This window comes from Halichoerus grypus, chromosome 3 (assembly GCF_964656455.1).
Source record: "Halichoerus grypus chromosome 3, mHalGry1.hap1.1, whole genome shotgun sequence".
In the NCBI taxonomy this organism is placed as follows: Eukaryota; Metazoa; Chordata; class Mammalia; order Carnivora; family Phocidae; genus Halichoerus; species Halichoerus grypus.
Genome location: NC_135714.1, coordinates 31,883,617 through 31,903,016, shown reverse-complemented (window position 1 = coordinate 31,903,016; position 19,400 = coordinate 31,883,617). Strand labels below are relative to the sequence as shown.

The 19,400-nt window shown below is 44.7% G+C and overlaps 1 protein-coding gene across 4 annotated transcripts in view; it reads right to left on the bottom strand.

The window, feature by feature from the left end:
• FAM114A1 (family with sequence similarity 114 member A1) overlaps positions 1-12,799 on the bottom strand; it is a 68,577-nt gene extending 55,778 nt beyond the window's left edge. For 2 of the 4 annotated variants that reach the window (XM_036112380.2, XM_036112384.2), the window contains exons 1-2: positions 12,712-12,799; positions 3,281-3,636 (exon numbers count right to left, since the gene is read on the bottom strand). In XM_036112380.2, the coding sequence (XP_035968273.1) occupies positions 3,281-3,628 (348 nt within the window). In that variant the 5' untranslated portion in view covers positions 3,629-3,636; positions 12,712-12,799. Of the gene's footprint in view, positions 1-3,280; positions 3,637-4,117; positions 4,172-12,711 lie in introns of all 4 variants that reach the window. The other 2 variants (XM_078068513.1, XM_078068514.1) reach the window with 2 other exon arrangements.
• Between the last annotated feature and the right edge of the window lie 6,601 nt (positions 12,800-19,400).

The following is a 19,400-nucleotide window of genomic DNA, read 5'->3' as shown; positions in this document are numbered from 1 at the left end:
CACTGGCCTCCTCCTCTTCTCTGGGGCCCTCCTAGTCACAGCCCTACCTGCCAGGTTACAGCCACTGGGCTGACTCAGGCAAAAGCGAAGCTAATAAGGTGGGTTTTGAGGGGACCCAGACCCAAAGAGACTATGCAGATACAAGTCACTTAAAGAAAAAAATATGCATACAGCTAAGCACATTATCACAAAATCTAGTGTGTCCTAGAAGATACTGGTTTAAGCTTTCTCAAAGGCTATTCTGCCAGCTTTTTGTTTTTGTTGTTGCTGTTTTTGTTTTTTTGTTTTGTTTTGTTTACATCCCTGCAAAACCACTGTTTGCTTTTGTTTAAACATCTCTGTTCATGGGAAACACCCTCCTCTCTGAGGAAGTCCGTCTCTTCTTGGAACGGTTCTACAAGTCAAACCCCTTGAGGAAACTGAGGCACAAGGAACATGACTTTGAATAAAAGAATCACAAGACATTAGTCAGAAGAATACCTAGTGCTATTCATGTACACAAGTCTTCATTTTAGGTCCGAGGGGGGAAGCCAGGCCCCCTGGTTCCCTGTGTAGTCTCCTCCCTTCATTGATCACATGCAGACATTTTCCCACAGAAGCTTGTTTAAAGGGATAATGAGATTCTTTTAGACTCAGATATACCTGGGATCGAGTAGGCTTTTGAGCTTGTCTGTTTTCCTATTGGACCTGCCATTCCTCAGGGGACCTGTGTTCAAGATCCATACAGTCAACTTATAAATGAACTTTCGATTCAAGGTTTTCTTTAGAATTAATTCTCTTCTAGATCAATAGAAAAATAGTTGTTTTCATCGTTGCAAAAGGATTTTTCATAAGTATCCAACAAGACAATAAAAAATAGAGCAAATGAACAATGCTTGAAGACAAGGCGCAACATTGACTTCTTGTATAGACTTAAAAGGATAAGTTACCAAGAGAGATAGTAGAACTCCCTTCTCTGGGTAATCCCTAAAAAGAGACTAAATTTGTACCTACTTAGAAGTGTTTAAATATGACCTGGGTGGAAGAGGTATCCTCTTCCCGCAAGGCCCTTCCACCAGCCATATCGGCTTTCTGCCTTCTTAGAACAAACATACTGACGGGCATTCCTCCCACATCTTGGTTTCATCTGAGCTCCTGGTGCAATGCCACACACATACACCCAGAGCCACAGTCCCAACCCCGTGGCCAATATTTGCACTTACATCCAGATACTTTTGGGATGCTTCATGATGAAGAAATACTCTTTTCCAAGTCCTTGAAAACTATCGGGGTCATGCAGGAAGAGGAGGGCAGTATCTGTCTGCTTAATTGGGCTTTAACCCTGTAGCATCAAGGTTTATAAAGAGCTTTCAAAAGCAGGACTCATTCAGTTTGCTCAAAAAATGAAGAAGGCAGATATGTAGGCACACACTGACTTTTTATTGTGCTATCTTTATTAGCTATCTCGTTTTCATTATTAGAAGTCTGGAATTGGAATGTATAATCTATCCATCAGGAGCATATATATTTTGGATTAGTAGAGCCTGTGACGTTTCTTTAGGTCATCTCAGGTCACAATGTTGCGGCCAAGATGTGGTTTTCTTACTGTACAAAGGTATTTATTAATAGCAGCACTTATGATAAGAATTGAGAACCAGGGCTTCCCACAATAGAAAGCGTGCAGGAAGAAGTTTCCAGAGTCAGGTATATGGGTAGATATAGCTATAGGATTTTTATTTATTTATTTCCTTTTTTCTTTGTTTATTTTTAGCTATAGGATTTTTAAATAGATATCCTACTGGCTCTGTTTCTCTGGAGAACTGACTACTACAGCATCAGCATTTTCTAAAGCTTTCCCAGTGGTGGAAATGTTCAGCTAGAGTTGAGAACCTCCGGTCTAGGAGTGCTTAATCCCTTAGGGGGTCCGTGGATGGCTCTGAAGAGTCTGTGAACCCTTGGAACTCACAGACGAAATTGTGTCTGTGCGTTTACCAGATCTCATTCAAACTCTCAGCTGGTCCTCAGATCCTCTCCCCGACATCCCTGCCAAACCACTGTTTGCTTTTGTTTAAACATCTCCGTTCATGGGCAACACTGAGGAAGTCTGTCTCCTCTCGGAATGGTTCTACAAGTCAAACCCCTTGAGGAAACTGAGGCACAAGGAACCTGACTTTGAATAAAAGAATCACAAGACATTAGTCAGAAGAATACCTAGTCCTATTCATGTGCAAAAGTCTTCATTTTACAGAGGGAAAAACTGAGGCACGGAGAAATTAGGTGTCTCGCCCAAATTGAGAGTGGTAATGTTAGTTCCAAGGGGGGAAGCCAGGCCCCCTGGTTCCCTGTGTAGTCTCCTCCCTTCATTGATCGCATGCAGTAGAGTCTCTTCATGGAGGTAACCGGTGGTGGGACACGTCAGAGGAGCAGGGCTGGGGCCTGACTGAGGGAAAACCCTGATTCCCCATCTTGGACCATTCCTCTGGAAGGCAGGATTGGCCTGCTTCCTTCTTTCATGCTGAATGCTTCTCCATCCCCACCAGCCCCCATGTGGTTGAAGGTGAAGTTGCCAAGAAAACCCAGCTCCACGATCATACTGATGTTGTACAAGGAACCAACTGGGAGACACTGGTCTATCTTATCCCCCAGAAAGTCAGGTGCAGGCACCGAAGGGAACGGGCCATGAGCATGCTCTGCCTCTGGTCCTCTGGATGGTGGTGTGTGATGATAAAACAGTGATCTGAAGGTTTAAGATCCATCCCCACAGTGGATTTGTAACTATGTATTAAAAGTTAAGTGATATTAAAAAAAAACACTGACTTGTTTAGAGTAGAATCAGGCTCATTAATAACTTGGACTCATGATGTTCAATATTTCAGTATCTTCCCTTTATTACCAAGTAGCTTAATATCTCACTAGGCTGCTTACTATCTCTGAGCCAGATTGCCTCATCTACAGATTAAGGTTAATAATATCCAGCTTAGAACCTCAACGAACCATTGGATGAAGCAAATTACATAACCTATAAAGGGGCTAGCGGGGTGCCTGGCACACAAGACAGGATGCCAGTCTTGGTGGCTGTTACTATTATTGCCACAATTATCAAAATGCAAATGTTATAATGACCAATTCTTCTCATATATGCCTTTTCTCACCACACAACCCCCTTTTGAAGACAGAGGTGATGTCACAGTATATTCCGAATCCCCCTGATCCCCGTAAGCATCGAAAATACCCTGATCTGTGCCCATGACAGGTATCAGTAAGAACTTAGGTTGAACTGAATCGAATGAACCACACCTACCGGATTAGTCTGTTCTTTCAGGGGTATTTCAGATCCAAGTTCTGCCTCGAGGCTGACGGAGTCAATGCATTCAGCAAGTGCATCCTCAGTCACTTCTCCATTGAGGGGGGGCTCCGTGGCACTGGTGTGTTGGGGCTGCTCAAGATGCCCAGTGTCAGTAGTCTCTGCACCCTGGACGGTGGCATTTTCATGCCCATCTCCTCTGGCATCAGCTGCTGTTGGCTCATTTGAAATCATAGCTGAATCACAGCGCGCTTCTGTGTCTTTGGATGAAAACTCACTCTCGGGCATCTTGGCAATTTCTGCTTTGTCTCTAATGGCTGAGGTGTCACCAGCATCGTCAGACATTTTAATATCTGTCAACATGATTACAAACACTTTCTGCTTTAATCTGAATTGTTAAACCTTAATGCAAAACCCCAAAAATCAAATCTGGTAGGGGAATAGTTTCTTCTACTGATAAGAAACTTTATGTAACCTTGGGGTAGGCTGAAATATGGCCCCCAAATATATCCATATCCTAATCCTTGGAATCTGTGAGCGTTACCCTTATACAGCAAAAGGGATTGCACATATGGTTGAATTAAAGATCTTGGGATGGGGAGATTATCCTGGGTTATCTGGGTGGGTCCTAAATGAAATCATAAGTGTCCTTAGGGAAAGGCAGAAGGAGATTTGACTACAGAGAGGAGAAGGTGATGAGAGGACAGGAGCAGAGCTTGGGGTGATGAAGATGAAAGAGGGGCCACAAGCCAGGGATTACGGGTGGCCACTAGAAGCTGCAAAAGTCAAGGAAACCATTCTCCCCTCAGAGATGCCAGAAGGAACCAGACCTACCAATACCTTGACTTTAGCTCAGTGAAACTGGTTTTGGACGTCTGACCTCCAGAACTGTAAGAGAATAAATTTGTGTTGTTATAAGCCACTAAGTTTGTTGTAATTTGTTAGAGCAGCATAGAAAACTAATACAACCCTATCTCTAAACTTTCATGGATCTCTTACGTGGTATATGGGGATATGTATATGGGAACTAAGAGTATTATCTCTATCTGTGAAATTATTTAATATCACTTTATTAATTATAATTGTAGCAATAATGAGAATAAGCATAGAAAATACCCGAGAGCTTATCGAAAACTACTTGACATTTAGCTTTGCAACAGCATCAGGGAGTCCCATTGAGAAAGAGACATACGTACACATAAGTGTGCTTTATTGGACACCAGCTGGTGAAGGCCTGGGCTCTGCTGGGCAACAGTTTACACAGGGAAACACAGGAGGAGTTGGAAGGGAAAGAAGTGCAGTATTAAGTCAAATGAGGCATGTCACCATTACGAAATTACCTACAAAGATGAAAACTCTTTACGAAGCGTGCAAGTTATTGTATCATATAGGACAGCACCATTCAAGAGAAGTTTTTGCAATGATGAAAATGTTCTATGTCCACACTCTCCGATGTTGTAGTTAACAGCCACATGTACCTATTGAGCATATGAAGTGTGGCTAGTGCAACTGAGCAACTACATTTTTTTTTAAAGATTTATTTATTTGAGAGGGGTGGGGTAAAGGCAGAGAGAGAGGGAGAGAATCTCAAACAGACTCCCTGCTGAGAGTGGAGCCCAATGTGGGACTCGATACCCTGACCCTGGGATCATGACCTGAGCCAAAATCAAGAGTCGGATGCTTAACTGACTGAGCCACCCAGGTACCCCCCCCCCCTTTTTTTTAAGTAGATTACACACCCAGCATGGAGCTCAATGCGGGGCTTGAACTCACGACCTTGAGACAAAGACCTGAGCTGAAATCAAGGGTCAGATGCTTAACCAACTGAGCCACCCAGGCCCCCAGCAACTACATTTTAAATTTTATTTAATTTTAAATGATTTATGTTTACATTTTACATAGGCATACATCACTAGTGGCTACCTTACTGGATAGCACAGATCTACAAGGCTAGTTCGAGATGATAATTTTCTTAAGCTAACATGAAAACACAGTGTTCTCACTACACCAGAAGCCAAGCCTCAGTCAAATCAGTGGGTATTTTTGTTGACCTCAGTGTTTACCAATTGGTCAAACCCCAAGTTGTTGCTAAAGCCACGGTGTGTAAGAAGCCACTTAACATACTGGTTACATGGAGTACAGGCTTAGAATCACATGCACATGTAACTCTGGTCCCTCACACAGCTGTCCCTAAGGTTGTTTGGCTTTTGTCCTTGCTCGTGCTACATTGTCTCCCTTGGTGAATCACATTCCTTTCTCACGGTTTCACACACCACTCTCAATGTTGTAGGTTTCAAATATCTACCTCATTCCATTGAGATGGAATGTGAATTAGTGGTTTCCAGGAACTGAAGGGAAGGGGAATGAGGAGGGACTGCTAATGGGTATGGATTTCTTTGGTATGTGATGAAAATGTTCTAAAATTAGATAGCAGTAATGCTGTACAACTATGTGAATATTCTGAAGACCACTGAACTGTACACTTTCAAAGAGTGAATTCTGTCATATGCGAATTATATCTCAATATATTAAGAGTAGATATATATAATCTATAGGGTTACATGTTAATAATGCTGTCATTAAAAAAAATTCTATTTCTGGATAAGTAATTCCAATGGCCAGCTGGATATCTCTTCCCATCCAAATGGAAACCTATTGTCTTACTGTTAATACTCGTTCTTCCTCTTGACTTTTGTGTTTCTTTTAATGGTGCCTAGATTTCCCCAATAACCCAGGCTTAAAACCTCAGGGCTGTCATTAACTAAACCTTCACTCTCTCAAGAATATATAACATCGATAGCTATCATTTATTGAGTGCCTATTAAGTGCAGACTCCTTACATGTATTATCTCTTGTGAGTTAGATATTATGATCTCCATTTTACAGATGAGACAACTAAGGCTCAGAAGTCACACTTTCAGTAAGTGGCAGATTTGAGATTTGAACCCACATCTAACTTTGAAATTGAACCATATCAGAAATGTATCTGCAGCCTCTTCTCTCACATTCACTCAGTGCCCAAATCCTAGAGGCTCTTGATTCAGAATTCATGTCTTGTCTTTTACCTCTCACCTCATGGCCACCCAGCTAGCTCAGGTTCTCATTATGGTTCACATTGATGGTTTCAACATTGGGTTCAGCCCTCCCCTGTTGCTCTTCCTTTCACTTCCCCATCCCTCCCCATCCTGTTCCTACATCCTCAGGGCCTTCCCACTTACTACTGAGATGAGGCCATCTCACCTTGGTTAGAGTTACTTGAGCATTTTGCTATTCTAGCACATTGTAAATACTATGAAGACAAGGGTCTTCCTTGTCTTGTTTTCACATTTTATGTAGCACTTAATGTGGTTTCTTGAATGTAGTGGGAAGCTCAACGAATATGTGTGTTGTTATATTACTATTTTTGGAGACTTAAAATTAAAATGTAATTTGGATTAGTGTTTTTGTATTTCTTGGGTAAATACCCAGTAGTATGATTACTGGATTGTAGGTGTACCTCTATGTTTATAGCAGCATTATTTACAATAGCCCAACGATGGAAGCAGCCCAAGTGTCCCTTAGTAGATGAATGGAAAAAGAAGATGTGAGATATATATATATATAATTCAGCCAGAAAAAAGAATGAAATCTTGTCATTTGCAATGACATGGATGGAGCTAGATAATGCTAAGCGAAATAAATCAGTCAGATAAAGACAATACCATATGATTTCACTCACATGTAGAATTTAGGAAACAAAACAAAGAAAAAAAAGAGAGAGAGAGAGAGAGAGAGACAAATGAAGAAACAGACTCTTGACTACAGAGAACAACTGATGGACACCAGAGGGAAGGTGGGTGGGAAGATGGGGGAAACAGGTGATGGGGATTAAGGAGTGCACTTGTGATGATCACCAGGTGATGTATGGAATTGCTGAATCACTATATTGTACACCTGAAACTAATATAACACTGTATGTTAACTATACTGGAGTTAAAATTTTTAAAAATGTAATTTGAAATGAAAGCAAGCAGAAAATGCCTTTACCCCATTTACTACTCAAGAGCTACCTTACAGCAAATGGTTCCAAATGATCCATATTGTCTTCCCTTTTTCCTTCACCTCCCAATGAACTAAGTTAGAATGTTTCCTTTCAAACAAAAAATCCTGAATTCAGTAATAACACTCCTGTAAACAAGTCTACGGGTGGGAAAGGCAAAAAAATGCATACGTCCCTTTAGCTGGCATATAAAGTTGAGGAGAGTGAAGGTGGGAGGATGGTCAATGCCTAGTTGAAATGATAAAGAAGGAAACAAGGCCACTGTACAGGAAAGGTAGTTGCCATGGCTTATGGGAGGAAGGCAGAATTTGAGCGAGGGTACTTGAGAAGCTGCTGTCCTTTTGGAAACTTATAAAATCTTCTTGAAAATCCCTGAGGCAGGACTGGGCTATTGGCAAACTGCAGCATGCTGGCCAGGCCTTGCCCTCCGCCTGTTACGGGAAGTAAGATTTTACTGGGACACGGACATATTCATTTGTTGCTGTACTGTCTACAGCTTCTCTAGTCCTGCAGCAGCTTTGTTGAGTAGCTGAAAAGAATTTATGGCCGGGACGCCTGGGTGGCTCAGTCGGCTAAGCGTCTGCCTTTGGCTCAGGTCAGCAACCCCAAGTTCTGGGGTAGAGCCCCACATCAGGCTCCTTGCTCAGCAGGGAGTCTGCTTCTCCCTCTCCCTCTGCCGCTCCCCCCGCTTATGCTTGCGCTCTTGCTCTCTCTCTGACAAATAAATAAAATCTTAAAGAAAAAAAAAGACGTTATGGCCCACAAAGTCGCAAAACTTAAAATATTTACCATCTGGCCCTTGACAAAAACGTTTGCCAACCCATGGTCTAGAACACTGCTTGGATGCCATGACCCAAACATTTTTCTATTTCATCCTATCCTCACCTGGGTCCTAGGGGTATAAGGAGAATGGGTCCATGAATAAATGATGCTTCGGCATCACTTTTGTTCCCACTTTGTATTCATCAATAGCTGGTCATAGGCACTGTCTGATATTTTTATTTCTTTGTAAAGTAATTTGAAAATCCTTATTATTAATCTGAATGACTAAGGCGTTCCAAACGATTTCAGTTTTCTATAAGCAGGGATGTGAGAAGAAACCTGGCTATAATAAACATTCACAGGCAAATAAAAAGCATTTTGGACACTTTGTTGATTATGCTTTGCCCTACATGTGTCGCCATGCTGTTCATAAGGTGCTCTGAAATACTTCAGCATCTACTGTGTGACATACATGGAACTTAGGTGTAATTTACAGCCTAGGGGTGGATGGTTAACATCTGAGATGCCCTATTCAGGAACACACTCTCCAGAGGACTTGAGTTAGCATTCAAAATCTGTAATCGGGTGTCCCCCTCTAGAGAGGGTTTCACTACCACCCTCTTTAGTTTAGTTTAGTTTGTGCTAATGCACAAGGGAAATTAGAAACCATTTCTCACTGGTGAAATGGGAAATGCTTAAGATATGTGGATTGGTAAGTAATCATGTACAGGGGCAATCTGCCCTTCGATTCCCAGGGCATAAGATCATATTGAGTTCAGCAGCTTAGCGCTCTTTGAGATAGAGATTTTCTAGTTATGCTTTGATTGTGGGAGCACCCCAAAGCCTGACTGGGTTAGCTGAGTCCTGCCTCTAGAGCAGTCCTCGCCAGAGGCCCTAAAAGGACAGAGAGCATGGACTCCATCAAGCTTCTAAGAACAAGCTGAGGGCCCAATTGCCTTAGGTCCATTTGCCTCAATTGTAGAAAATTTGGCTGTGACAAAAACCTTTTTGATAATATTAACTGCTCTGCATTCAGCCAGCAACAGGAAGCCATCCCTTCAGAAATACCCCAGATCAGCTTTAAGGTGTTGAACCCATACTGTTAAAAATATTTACGGGCAACTTATACATTTCAGAGACTGTATTTTTACCTCAGTTTGGATAATAAAAATGGTCACCATAATATTCAGCCCTACTTTAATTGCTAACTGTATGTATCTTTAATCTCTATTTACTTCGACCTGTTACAGGTCTCCATTTTCTCTAAACCACAACCAAACCCCCAAATCTTCTTCGTTTGCTCTGGTAGACCTTCATCTCCTCTGGTTATGACAGGAGAGATGTAATCAGTTTGAAGACTGTGCCCTTCTATCTGAGGCCATTAGAAATTGTTGTGTCCTAAAGACACGGCCGTTTTGGCACAATGACCGTCGGGAGTCCACCCAGACTACAGCTGTGACACACGCTGTTTCCTGGGACAGTCCCCATCTCGGCCTGGGTGCCCCAGAAGCAGTCAGACACAAATTTCTCCCGATTTAGGGTCTGGAACATCATCACTGCAGCCATGTCTTGTGGCTTTGATGCTAGCGAAACTCAACCCACAGAAACAAGGAGGCTTCTTTAGAAAACTTCAAGGAGGAAGAGTAGCATATAAAGGAGCCTTTGTGGGCTGGGAATAAGTTAGTTTTTCATGAGTAAATTCATTCATCACCTAAAATGCTCCCAGAACTATGCTAGGTATTGGAGCAGCAACATCATGGGCTCCAAAAATAAGCTGAAAACGGAAGACATGGCTACTATCCTTCAGAAAATGACTAATCTGTTTTCATCTCATCCCTGGTCAATGAAGGTCCAGGAAACTATTTCAAGCTAACATGCAATGGTTAAGTGAGGATACAAAACAGCACACCAAATAAGGGAAAGATGTGCTGGAATGAGACTGACCTAGTGCAAAGAACCTTAAAAGTGGCTTTGATAGGAATACTCAGGCATGGTGGGATAAGAGTATGTGCAAATGCCCGGCTTCAGGAATGAAGTCTAGATAATCGGGATGAATGTGTGGCCTGGCCAGGAGGCAGTATGGAAGAAGAGCAGAGCAGGTGGCTGGGGGGGAGGGGTACTCTGAGGTAGAAAGAGCATGCTCTGGTCGCACCATCTCTTTGTGGGCGCACAACTCAGTCCTGTTGGGCTTCCTCATTTCCTCCTCTGCAGAGTAAGACGGGACAAAATGATCTGGATACCTGGTTCCCAAACCCCAAAGACTGCAGGACTGGGACCAGTCCATGATGTTAGAGAAAAATGAGGACAAGATCACAAGTTTTTCATCAATCTACATTTATTAAAGGACTGCCTTCATCTTGCAAGTTTAGCCTTCATGCTTTTCTTGGTATTAAAATCTTTCATTTTATGAAATAGTGCGGTGGATAGATTTTTTTAAATGGTCTCATTTGGCAAAATATGAATTTGCTAACACGATATCCTATGTAAAATCACTGCCCCCAATTTTAAAAAGGACTGGTCAATGAGGACCAGGAACAAAAACTCTGGATGAGAGGTTAATCAGCTCCCAAGAGTTCCCCCCTTACGAAGCCCCAGGCTGTTTCCTTGGGTCTAGCCTCCACCAGTCTCCTATGTATTTTTCTGAAACACAGATGGGACCTATTTGCTCCCCTGTTTAAAAACCATTAGGTTTGGGACACCTGGGTGGCTCAGTTGGTTAAGCATCTGCCTTCGGCTCAGGCTACCATCCCAGGGTCCTGAGATCGAGTCCCACATCGGGCTCTTTGCTCAGCTGAGAGTCTGCTTCTCCCTCTGTCTGCCGCTCCCCCTGCTTGTGCTCTCTCTCTCTCTCTGACAAATATATAAATAAAATCTTAAACATAAATAAATAAAAACCATTAGGTTTAAACACCTTTGCATGACATCTGTGGCCCCTCATGGTTCAGCTCCGATCTCTTTATCCACCTTTTGCAACTCTTAGGACACCTTACGCTCTTGCCTCACCAGACTTTCCATTAGTGCCCACAGCTTGTAAGCACTCCCACCCTGCCTTTGCCTGTCTGGTTCCTCTGCCTGGGCTGCCCTGCCTTCAACAGCCTGGCAAACTCCTATGTCTAGTGTCGCTTTTTACTCTAAAATTTTCCTTAATTTCCCCCACTCTTTTCCCAGAATTAATTGCTTCTCCTTCCATGCTGTGTGTCTGTGTGACACTTTGCACTGACTTCCTAAGCAGTATCTGTCTGTGTCATTTCCTCCTTCTCCAGGACTGTGACCAACAAGCACTTAGCTTGGGTTCTGACCCTCAGATGTTTACAGAACTGAAATATATTGCTTGATATTGATTCAAGAGAGAGAATATTTGACATAAGCCAGACTTATAAATAAATGGCTACTTATATGGGCTGAATCCTTGGTATTCTAGAAGGCTCCCTCTCGCCCTCAAATTCCTTCTGCACTGGCTCCCTCGTGTTTCAAATACCACCCTGGAAGTTTCATTCCTTTGCTTAAAGCTTACAATGTATGGAGTTATCAGAGTCCTTCCTGAGCTCAGGCTCTGATGGAGGAAAGGAAGGAGGGAGCAGGGGGTGAATATGGGTGAGGCTGGAAAGGGGCACTAGGAGGAAAAGAGGGCAGAAAGAGGCCTCTGGGGAGAGAGGCTGTCTCCTCGGTTACCTCGGGTTGGGGTTCAAGAGACACTGATTTTAGAAGCCACCTGCTCGTACCCCTAACGTTCAGGATGGGAACTGATGGGATGAATAGGGCACAGATATACAGCCCTTAGCCCAGACCGAGATGTCTTCCTACTCCAGGAAAGGACAGTGAAGTTCAGGCGCCTGATCGGAGATGGCTGGAAATACTCACCAGGTTCCAGGGCAGAAAAGGAGACAGTGGGTGAGCGGGGCCTGGGGAGCTGGGGGTAGGCTCAGCCCGGGGGCTGTGAAGCCAGGTGGTACTGGCTTAGGGTGTTGGCTGCGGCGGAAGAGCAAGCGAGGTTGCAGGCGGAGAGATGATGAAGTTGAGTGGGAGGTCAAGGCCAGAGCTCCTCGGTTTTCCAAGGCCAGAGCTCGGTTTTCCGAGGCCAACGGCTGGCAAACCCCGGGATGGAGGCCTTTGCCTTATGGGGACCCACTCCCTCTATGCCCCCCCCCCACCCCGGCGGCGGGGGGCCCTGCAGCCTGCCTCTGACTCGGACCTGGGACCCTGAGGAAACTTTCTCAGCCTTGCTTGGGTGCCGGGACCAGATACTTGGAGAGCACAAGGCAGGCTCCGCGGAGGTTCGCGCCGGCCGAGGGAGCAGACCCCGAGTGCAGGCGTGTGGGTGTGTGCATGAGCGTGGACCCGGAGCGACACACACTCACACACACACACTCACACGCCCGCACCCACGCAGGGCCCTCGGCCGCGCCGCCCGCGCCTCCCCGGACCTTCACCCCAAAGTCCGGTCCTCCCGGGTCCCGCGCCCGGTGCCAAGTCCCTGCCGATAGCTTCCCACTAACGCAGCGGGCAGGATTCGGGGGCCAGGGCAAGGAGCGACGGCAGGGTCTCCCCACCACCCCGCCACGGCGGTGCCCGCACTCCCCCGCCCGCCCCGAGAAGGGGATGGGGAGAAGGTGCCCGGGGCTCTTACCGCTCCGGCTGCCGAGTGCGCGCGGGAGCGCCCGGCGGGTTCCGCCCCGCCACGTCGGCAGGGCCGGCGGGGACGCGGCCGGAGGGCGGGCCGGGAGGGGGCCACGGGGGCGGCCGGCCCAGCTGCCCCGCCCCGCCGCCGGCCCAGGAGGAGCCCCGCCCCCGCGTGCGGCCCGCCGCGGAGCCCGAGCGCGGCGGACGCGCCCCGGCACCCCCTCCGGCTGGGCTGGGAGCCTCCCTGGGAAGCTTGGTTTCTCCAGGTCTGTGCCCCACCTGGGGGAGGTCTCGGGGTTCCCCGCAGCAGTTTCCTGCCTTTAAAGGCGCCCGGAAAACCGCGCAGGCAGTTTCCCCGGGAAGGGATCGTTCAAAAGTTCAGCAAGAGTTTACGGTGCCCCGATTGTGCGGTAAACAGCTTTCCCTTACCTTGCCTGAGGGAGTGCAATCTGACTTAAAACCAACCAACTAAACGAAAACGCTTTCTAGAAGGCCAGTTTGGAAATGTGGATCAAAATTCAAAAGCATTAGCTTTGGCCCAGGAATTCCACATCGCAAATGTGTCTTAAGTAAACAGTCAGATGTGCGAATATGTACGTACAAGGATATTTATTGTTTATGCCCGGAAAAACCGGGACATAATCCGTCCCACAATAAACGATTGGTTAAGTAAATTATAGCAGCTTCCAACAGTCGCATATGCTGCAGCCATTAAAAATGATTAACTATCCATTCGATTTGTTGGCATGCAAAGAAGGCAGGCATAGCCAATTTTAAGTCGAGGCCGGGGGAAGTTTACAAAAGCGTATGTATAGTGTAAATATTTTCTTGTAAGTACATCTGTATGTATATACCTATATATTATATAAGTTAGGGAAAATACAATTTTAAAAACGGATTCTTTCCGAGTGCTGCAGTTCTGAGTGTTAGCAAATTTTGTTCAAAAGGTATGACAGGTGTGTTCTGGCGTACCATGGACACAAACACGGTGCCTGTGACTCCCGCGCCCCCTACGGACAGCAGGTACCTTTGCCCCACCTGCGCCCCCTGCTGCGCGGAACGGCAAAGCGCAATCAGACATTCCCTTTGAAGGGCTGGTTTCCTTTGCTCCTTTGACCCAAACCACATCTTTCCAATAAAAGCCTATCAAGCAAGCAACTCCAGCAACAAGTTTCGCTGCTGACCGCAAATGACGCCTTTTTACTCGACTGATGCTGCTTCCAAGCCCACCAGGTTTTATTACAAAAACTGTGATTTTTTTGCAACTTAAAAATTCTTTATTCATTTAAAAAATTCCGGAGTCTTTAAAACATATAGAAAAGCAGAGAATAATATGACAAATACTTGTTTGTGTAAGAAAAAAAGTAGAGAATATTATGACAATAGGTAGATCGAACAACTTTTCTTTTTGTCATATTTATTTTAGAACCTTCTTTTAAAAGAAAAAAAAATGTTAAAGATATGTTGGAAATCCTTTCCCTTGCATTCTCCACCTTCCCTGAAGGTAACAACTGTCCTGAGGTTGCTGTATATCCTTCCCACCCATATTTCTACACTTTACTGCACATACCTTTATCCATATGATGTAGGAAAGATGTTAGGGTTCGAAGCCGACGGCCAAGAAAGAATTCTGGGGACGTCTTTGGTGCAAAAAGTGGTTTTATTAAAGCACGGGCACAGGACCCGTGGGCAGGAAGAGCGGCACGAGGGTCATGAGGAGTGGCCCATCATAGACTTCCAAGTTGGGAGAGGGTTCAGGATAGTGTGAGTCTCTAAGGAATTTTGGAAGCACGGTTTCCAGGACTTTGAGGGCGCTAGCTCTTGCTGGGAAAAAGTCATTTATTACTGTCTAATAAAACCTGAGTCATGAGACCCTTCAGATGTATATCGGCGGGTCATATGCTTGGGGGATGATTGCCAACATGTATCTTGGGGGGTAGAGATAAAGGAGGTTTCCAAAGGAATTTTTATATGTTAAAGTAGACTTACAGGATCCTGGAGGGTCGGGCTAACATTGCCTTTTGCTCTTAGCAAAGTATTAACATCGAGGCAGTTGAGTCCCTAGAGGAATGTCCCTCTGCCTGTTTCAATAGGCTGTAGATAGTAAGGAAATTTAATAATTTTTCTTCTGCCTTTGTTTCCCACATCACATAGATACGAAATAGAATTTTTTTTCAATGTTTTAAGATTTTATAAATGACATCCTATACATTTGTTTACTCATCATATTTTTGAGAATCATTTATGTTCATATGTGTAGATCTAGTATATTGATTTCAAAGTCTTAATAGGATTCCACTGTATGAATATCCACAATTTTTCTATTCCCCAATTGATGGACATTTGATGTATTTCATGTTTCACTATTGCACAAAGTGCTGCAATGGCCATCTTTGTGTATGCTTCCTGGTATCTCGGGCTAGAAATGGAAGAGCCAGGTCACCTTTACTAGATATATGAAACTGTCTGTTCTCCTGTGTGCTTCAACTGAGATGAGGAAGCTGAAGAGACTCCATAAAAATCTGCTTTTTGCTCCTTTTCCCGCTTCTATTATTGCTAGGACCTGCACCCCCACCTTACATGTACCTCATAGTACAAATAGTACATGTCTTCCTGGTAAGAGACAAGGAGTTAATGATTTCTTTAGTCTTCCAGCACCATAGGTAACATCTAAGAAAGGACTGGGTGCAAATGACCAGACAAACCGTATTGCAGACCACGGGCTCTAGTCATCTCAATGCCAAGACCCCCTGGCTCCAAGCGATACGTGACTTATCGAGCACACCTGGACCCTTGTCTTTGCTCTGACCAGTTCTTGGATGCCTGAGTGGCCACATACACTAGACCATAATCCTCAATAAAAACCCCAGGCCCCGAACAAAAAAGAGACTCTCTTTCCTTTTCCTTTCTGAGTCTCCCCGATGCTCTATCTTTATCTGCACTCTCTCTATATCCTTAATCAACTCTGCTCTCACTCTTTCCTGGCTCACATTCGATTTCTATCCTGCACATAGCCAAGGACCCTCTTGGCTGGTCCTGTGGGACCCCCTCTGGGCCCTTGGCCCCATCCTGCCTACATCACAACCATTCATTAAACAAAACTTTGGTTTTTTTAAAGATTTTATTTATTTGTTTATTTAAGTAATCTCTACACCCAACATGGGCCTCAAACTCATGACCCTGAGATCAACAGTCACATGCTCTTCTGACTGAGCCAGCTGGGCGCCCCAATTAAACAAAACTTTTTTGAGTATACTATGTACCTAGATCTTCTCTAGATGCTGGGAATACATTAAGGAGTAAAGCAAAGTCCTGCTCTCAAAGAACTTACATTCTGTTGAAAGGGAGAGACCCTAACTAGAGAACATACCAGCTGGTGGCGTCAAGCAGGATATAGTGCCCATAGGCCTACAGAATGATGGGTGGGAGCAACTGTGATCTGGGAAGGCCATGGCAATGAAGTGATATTTCAGTGTAGATTTTAAAGAAGTAAGGGAGTCAACAATGGTGATATGTGGGGACCATTTTAGGCAGAGAGAACTGCAAGAGCAGTGTGGGAACATGCTTGGTGCATTCACAGAATGGGAAAGTGGCCAGTGTGGCTGGAGCAGAGGGAGGGTGGGCCAGAGTGGAAGGAATGAGGCCATAGCGGTAGTGGAGTCTAAGACAAGAGGCAGACTAGTCAGTGTCTTGCAAACCACAGTAGGGATTTTGGCTTATACTTTGAATGAGAAGAGAATCCTTACAGATTTTGAGTAGATGTGTGCCATGATTCTAGTGTCTGATTCCAACTGGGTTGGGAGAGAATGAAGGTGGGTGGGTGGAGGAAAGAGCAGAGGCAGACAGACCAGTTAGGAGGCCATTGCAGTTATCCATGTGAGAGATGACTGTGGATTTGGCCACCATGGGAGTGGTGGAGGGCATGAGAGGTGTTTTGCTTATGGAGATATTTCAAAGAAACACTCAGTAAAATTTGCTGAAGGATTGGATGTGGAGTTGGAGGAAACGAAAGAAGTCACACATTAGTCCAAGGATTTTGACCTGAATGATAGAAAAATAGAATAGAATAGAATAGAAGTATCACAGGGCACCTGGGTGCACAGTCAGTTAAGCATCCAACTCTTGGTTTCGGCTCAGGTCATGCTCTCAGGCTCAGGAGATCAAGCCCCACATCGGGCTCCACACTGAGCCTGGAGTCTGCTTGAGATTCTCTCTCCTTCTCCCTCTGCCCTCCCTGTGCTCTCTCTCAAAATAAATAAATAAATCTTTTTTTAAAAAATAGAATTATCACTTATTGAGATCAGGAAGGATGCAAAAGGAACAGGTTTGTGGTCTGAGGTAGTGAGGATTCAAGCATTTGATTTTTAACAAGAAAAGTTTAGCAAATGTTTAGTAGACAGTTGGATGTAAGAGTCTGGAGTTCAGGGGAGAAGTCTGGGCTGGAGATAGTAACTGGGGAATCATCAGCAAATTGGTAGTTTTGAAGCCATGAACCAGGATGAGAATGCATGGAGTTGCAGAAGAGAGGAGGGTCAAGACTGAGTCTTGGCTGTGCCAAGTCAGAGAGATAAGGAGGACCCAGAAGGAGACTGGGAAGGAATGTAGTGATTTAGAATGAAGTTGGGAGGGAGGTGTGTGGGAGTGAGAGTGGAGGAAGGGAGTATGGGGTCCCAGAAGCCAAGTTAAGAAAAATTTCAAGATCTTTGAACTGTGTTAAATACTGCTGAGAGTTCTGATGAACACTGAGAATTGACCCTTGGATTTGGCAATGTGGAGTATTAACAAGAACAATTTCTCTGGAGTGGTGGAGAAAGAAACCAGATTGGAGTAGTTTTGAGAGAATGGAAGGAGAATATTTAGAGACAGTGACTAAGGTGACTTTTTCAAGGAGTTCCGGTGTAAAGAGGAACAAAGATGAAGAGATTGGGAGTTCAAATATGAGAGAAAATGTAGCATTTTACGCTAATTAGAACCATATATTAGAGCAAAACAATGATGATATAGTAGAGGAAAGATAATTGCTAGAGTGAAAGAGTGGTTTTCTTTCTTTTTTTTTTTTTTAAAGATTTTATTTATTTATTTGAGAGAGAGAGAATGAGAGACAGAGAGCATGAGAGGGAGGAGGGTCAGAGGGAGAAGCAGACTCCCTGCTGAGCAGGGAGCCCAATGCGGGACTCGATCCCAGGACTCCAGGATCATGACCTGAGCTGAAGGCAGTCGCTTAACCAACTGAACCACCCAGGCGCCCAAAGAGTGGTTTTCTTGAGTAGACAAGCAGGAATGGAATTCAGTGCTCAACGGGGAGGCGTTGGCTCTTGACAAAGTTCATTCAGGAGAGGAGAGGAAAGTACAGGTAGACAGGTGCAAATAGGCTAGTAGAGTTTTGGGGGGAGGATGAGGAAATGCTCTTCTGGTTGCATTTATTTTCTGCATGAAAAATGAAGCATCATCTGCTGAGAGAGGGGAAGGAAGGAGGTGTTGGAAGCATAAGAGAGGGAAGGAGGTATAAGATAGAGTAAATGGGCTAGGGAAGGGGAGTAGAAAGGGTAGTAGGATTGCTGCTCCCTCTTGAGATTGGGACCCAGTCATGAATTTCAAGTAAAACAAGTCAGCATGGGGCGCCTGGGTGGCTCAGTTGGTTAAGTGACTGCCTTCGGCTCAGGTCATGATCCTGGAGTCCCTGGATCGAGTCCCGCATTGGGCTCCCTGCTCGGCAGGGAGTCTGCTTCTCCTTCTGACCCTCCCCCCTCTCATGTGCTCTCTCTCTCATTCTCTCTCTCTCTCTCTCAAATAAATAAATAAAATCTAAAAAAAAAAAAAAAAAAACCAGTCAGCATGGATGTGTATTTTCTCCAATTGCAACCAGCTGCTCAGGCTCAGTATAGTCCGTCCAGGGATGAGTTGGATTTAACCTGGGTAGAGGACAGAGGAGGAAAGGAGTTGAGGGTGAATGCAGAGGGATGATTAAAAGGATGCCCACAGTCCAGTGCAGTGGGGCTGAGGAATTGTTGGCAGCAGAGGGAAAGAGTTGGAGGTGGTAGCTGGAGAGTGGGATGCTGGCGATTGAGATTATGGAGAGGATATGGCCATTGGTAATAATAATATCTAGGGTATTATGAGGGAATGCATGACTGAGGTAGGTTGCAGTATAAGATCTATTAGAGGAGAGAATATCCAAGAACTAAGAAGCTGGGGGAATGAAAGAATCTCTACATAGCTATTAAAATCATTAGAATTATGGTAGGGGCAGTGTTGCTTTGGGATGGTGAGTAGCGCTGAAATGCTCAGTGAATGAGGGAGTGATGGGCCTCTGTGGATGAGTGCACCCAGGAGGGGTAGGTTTCAAGGGTTGGAGGGAGGAACAGTGATCTGGAATGAGCAGTGACAGTCAGGACGCCTACATCACCTCTAGGCCCTGAGGTATGCGGGATGCAGTTGAGGACAGTATGGACCACTAGAGGGGGATGTGTTCAGGATGGCATTTAGATCTCAGAGTGCCCTGTTCCTTTGGAACTAGATCACCTGGAGAGATTATTTTATTTTTTAGAGCTTTTAAAATAATACAGATGCCTGGTGCCATCCCAGACCATTTAAATCAGAATCCCTGAACATGCGTGAGAGTTCCTATTTCCTCACATTCTGACCAATATTTGGTATTATCAGATGTTTTAATTTTTGTCCGTCCCAGGTGTGTAC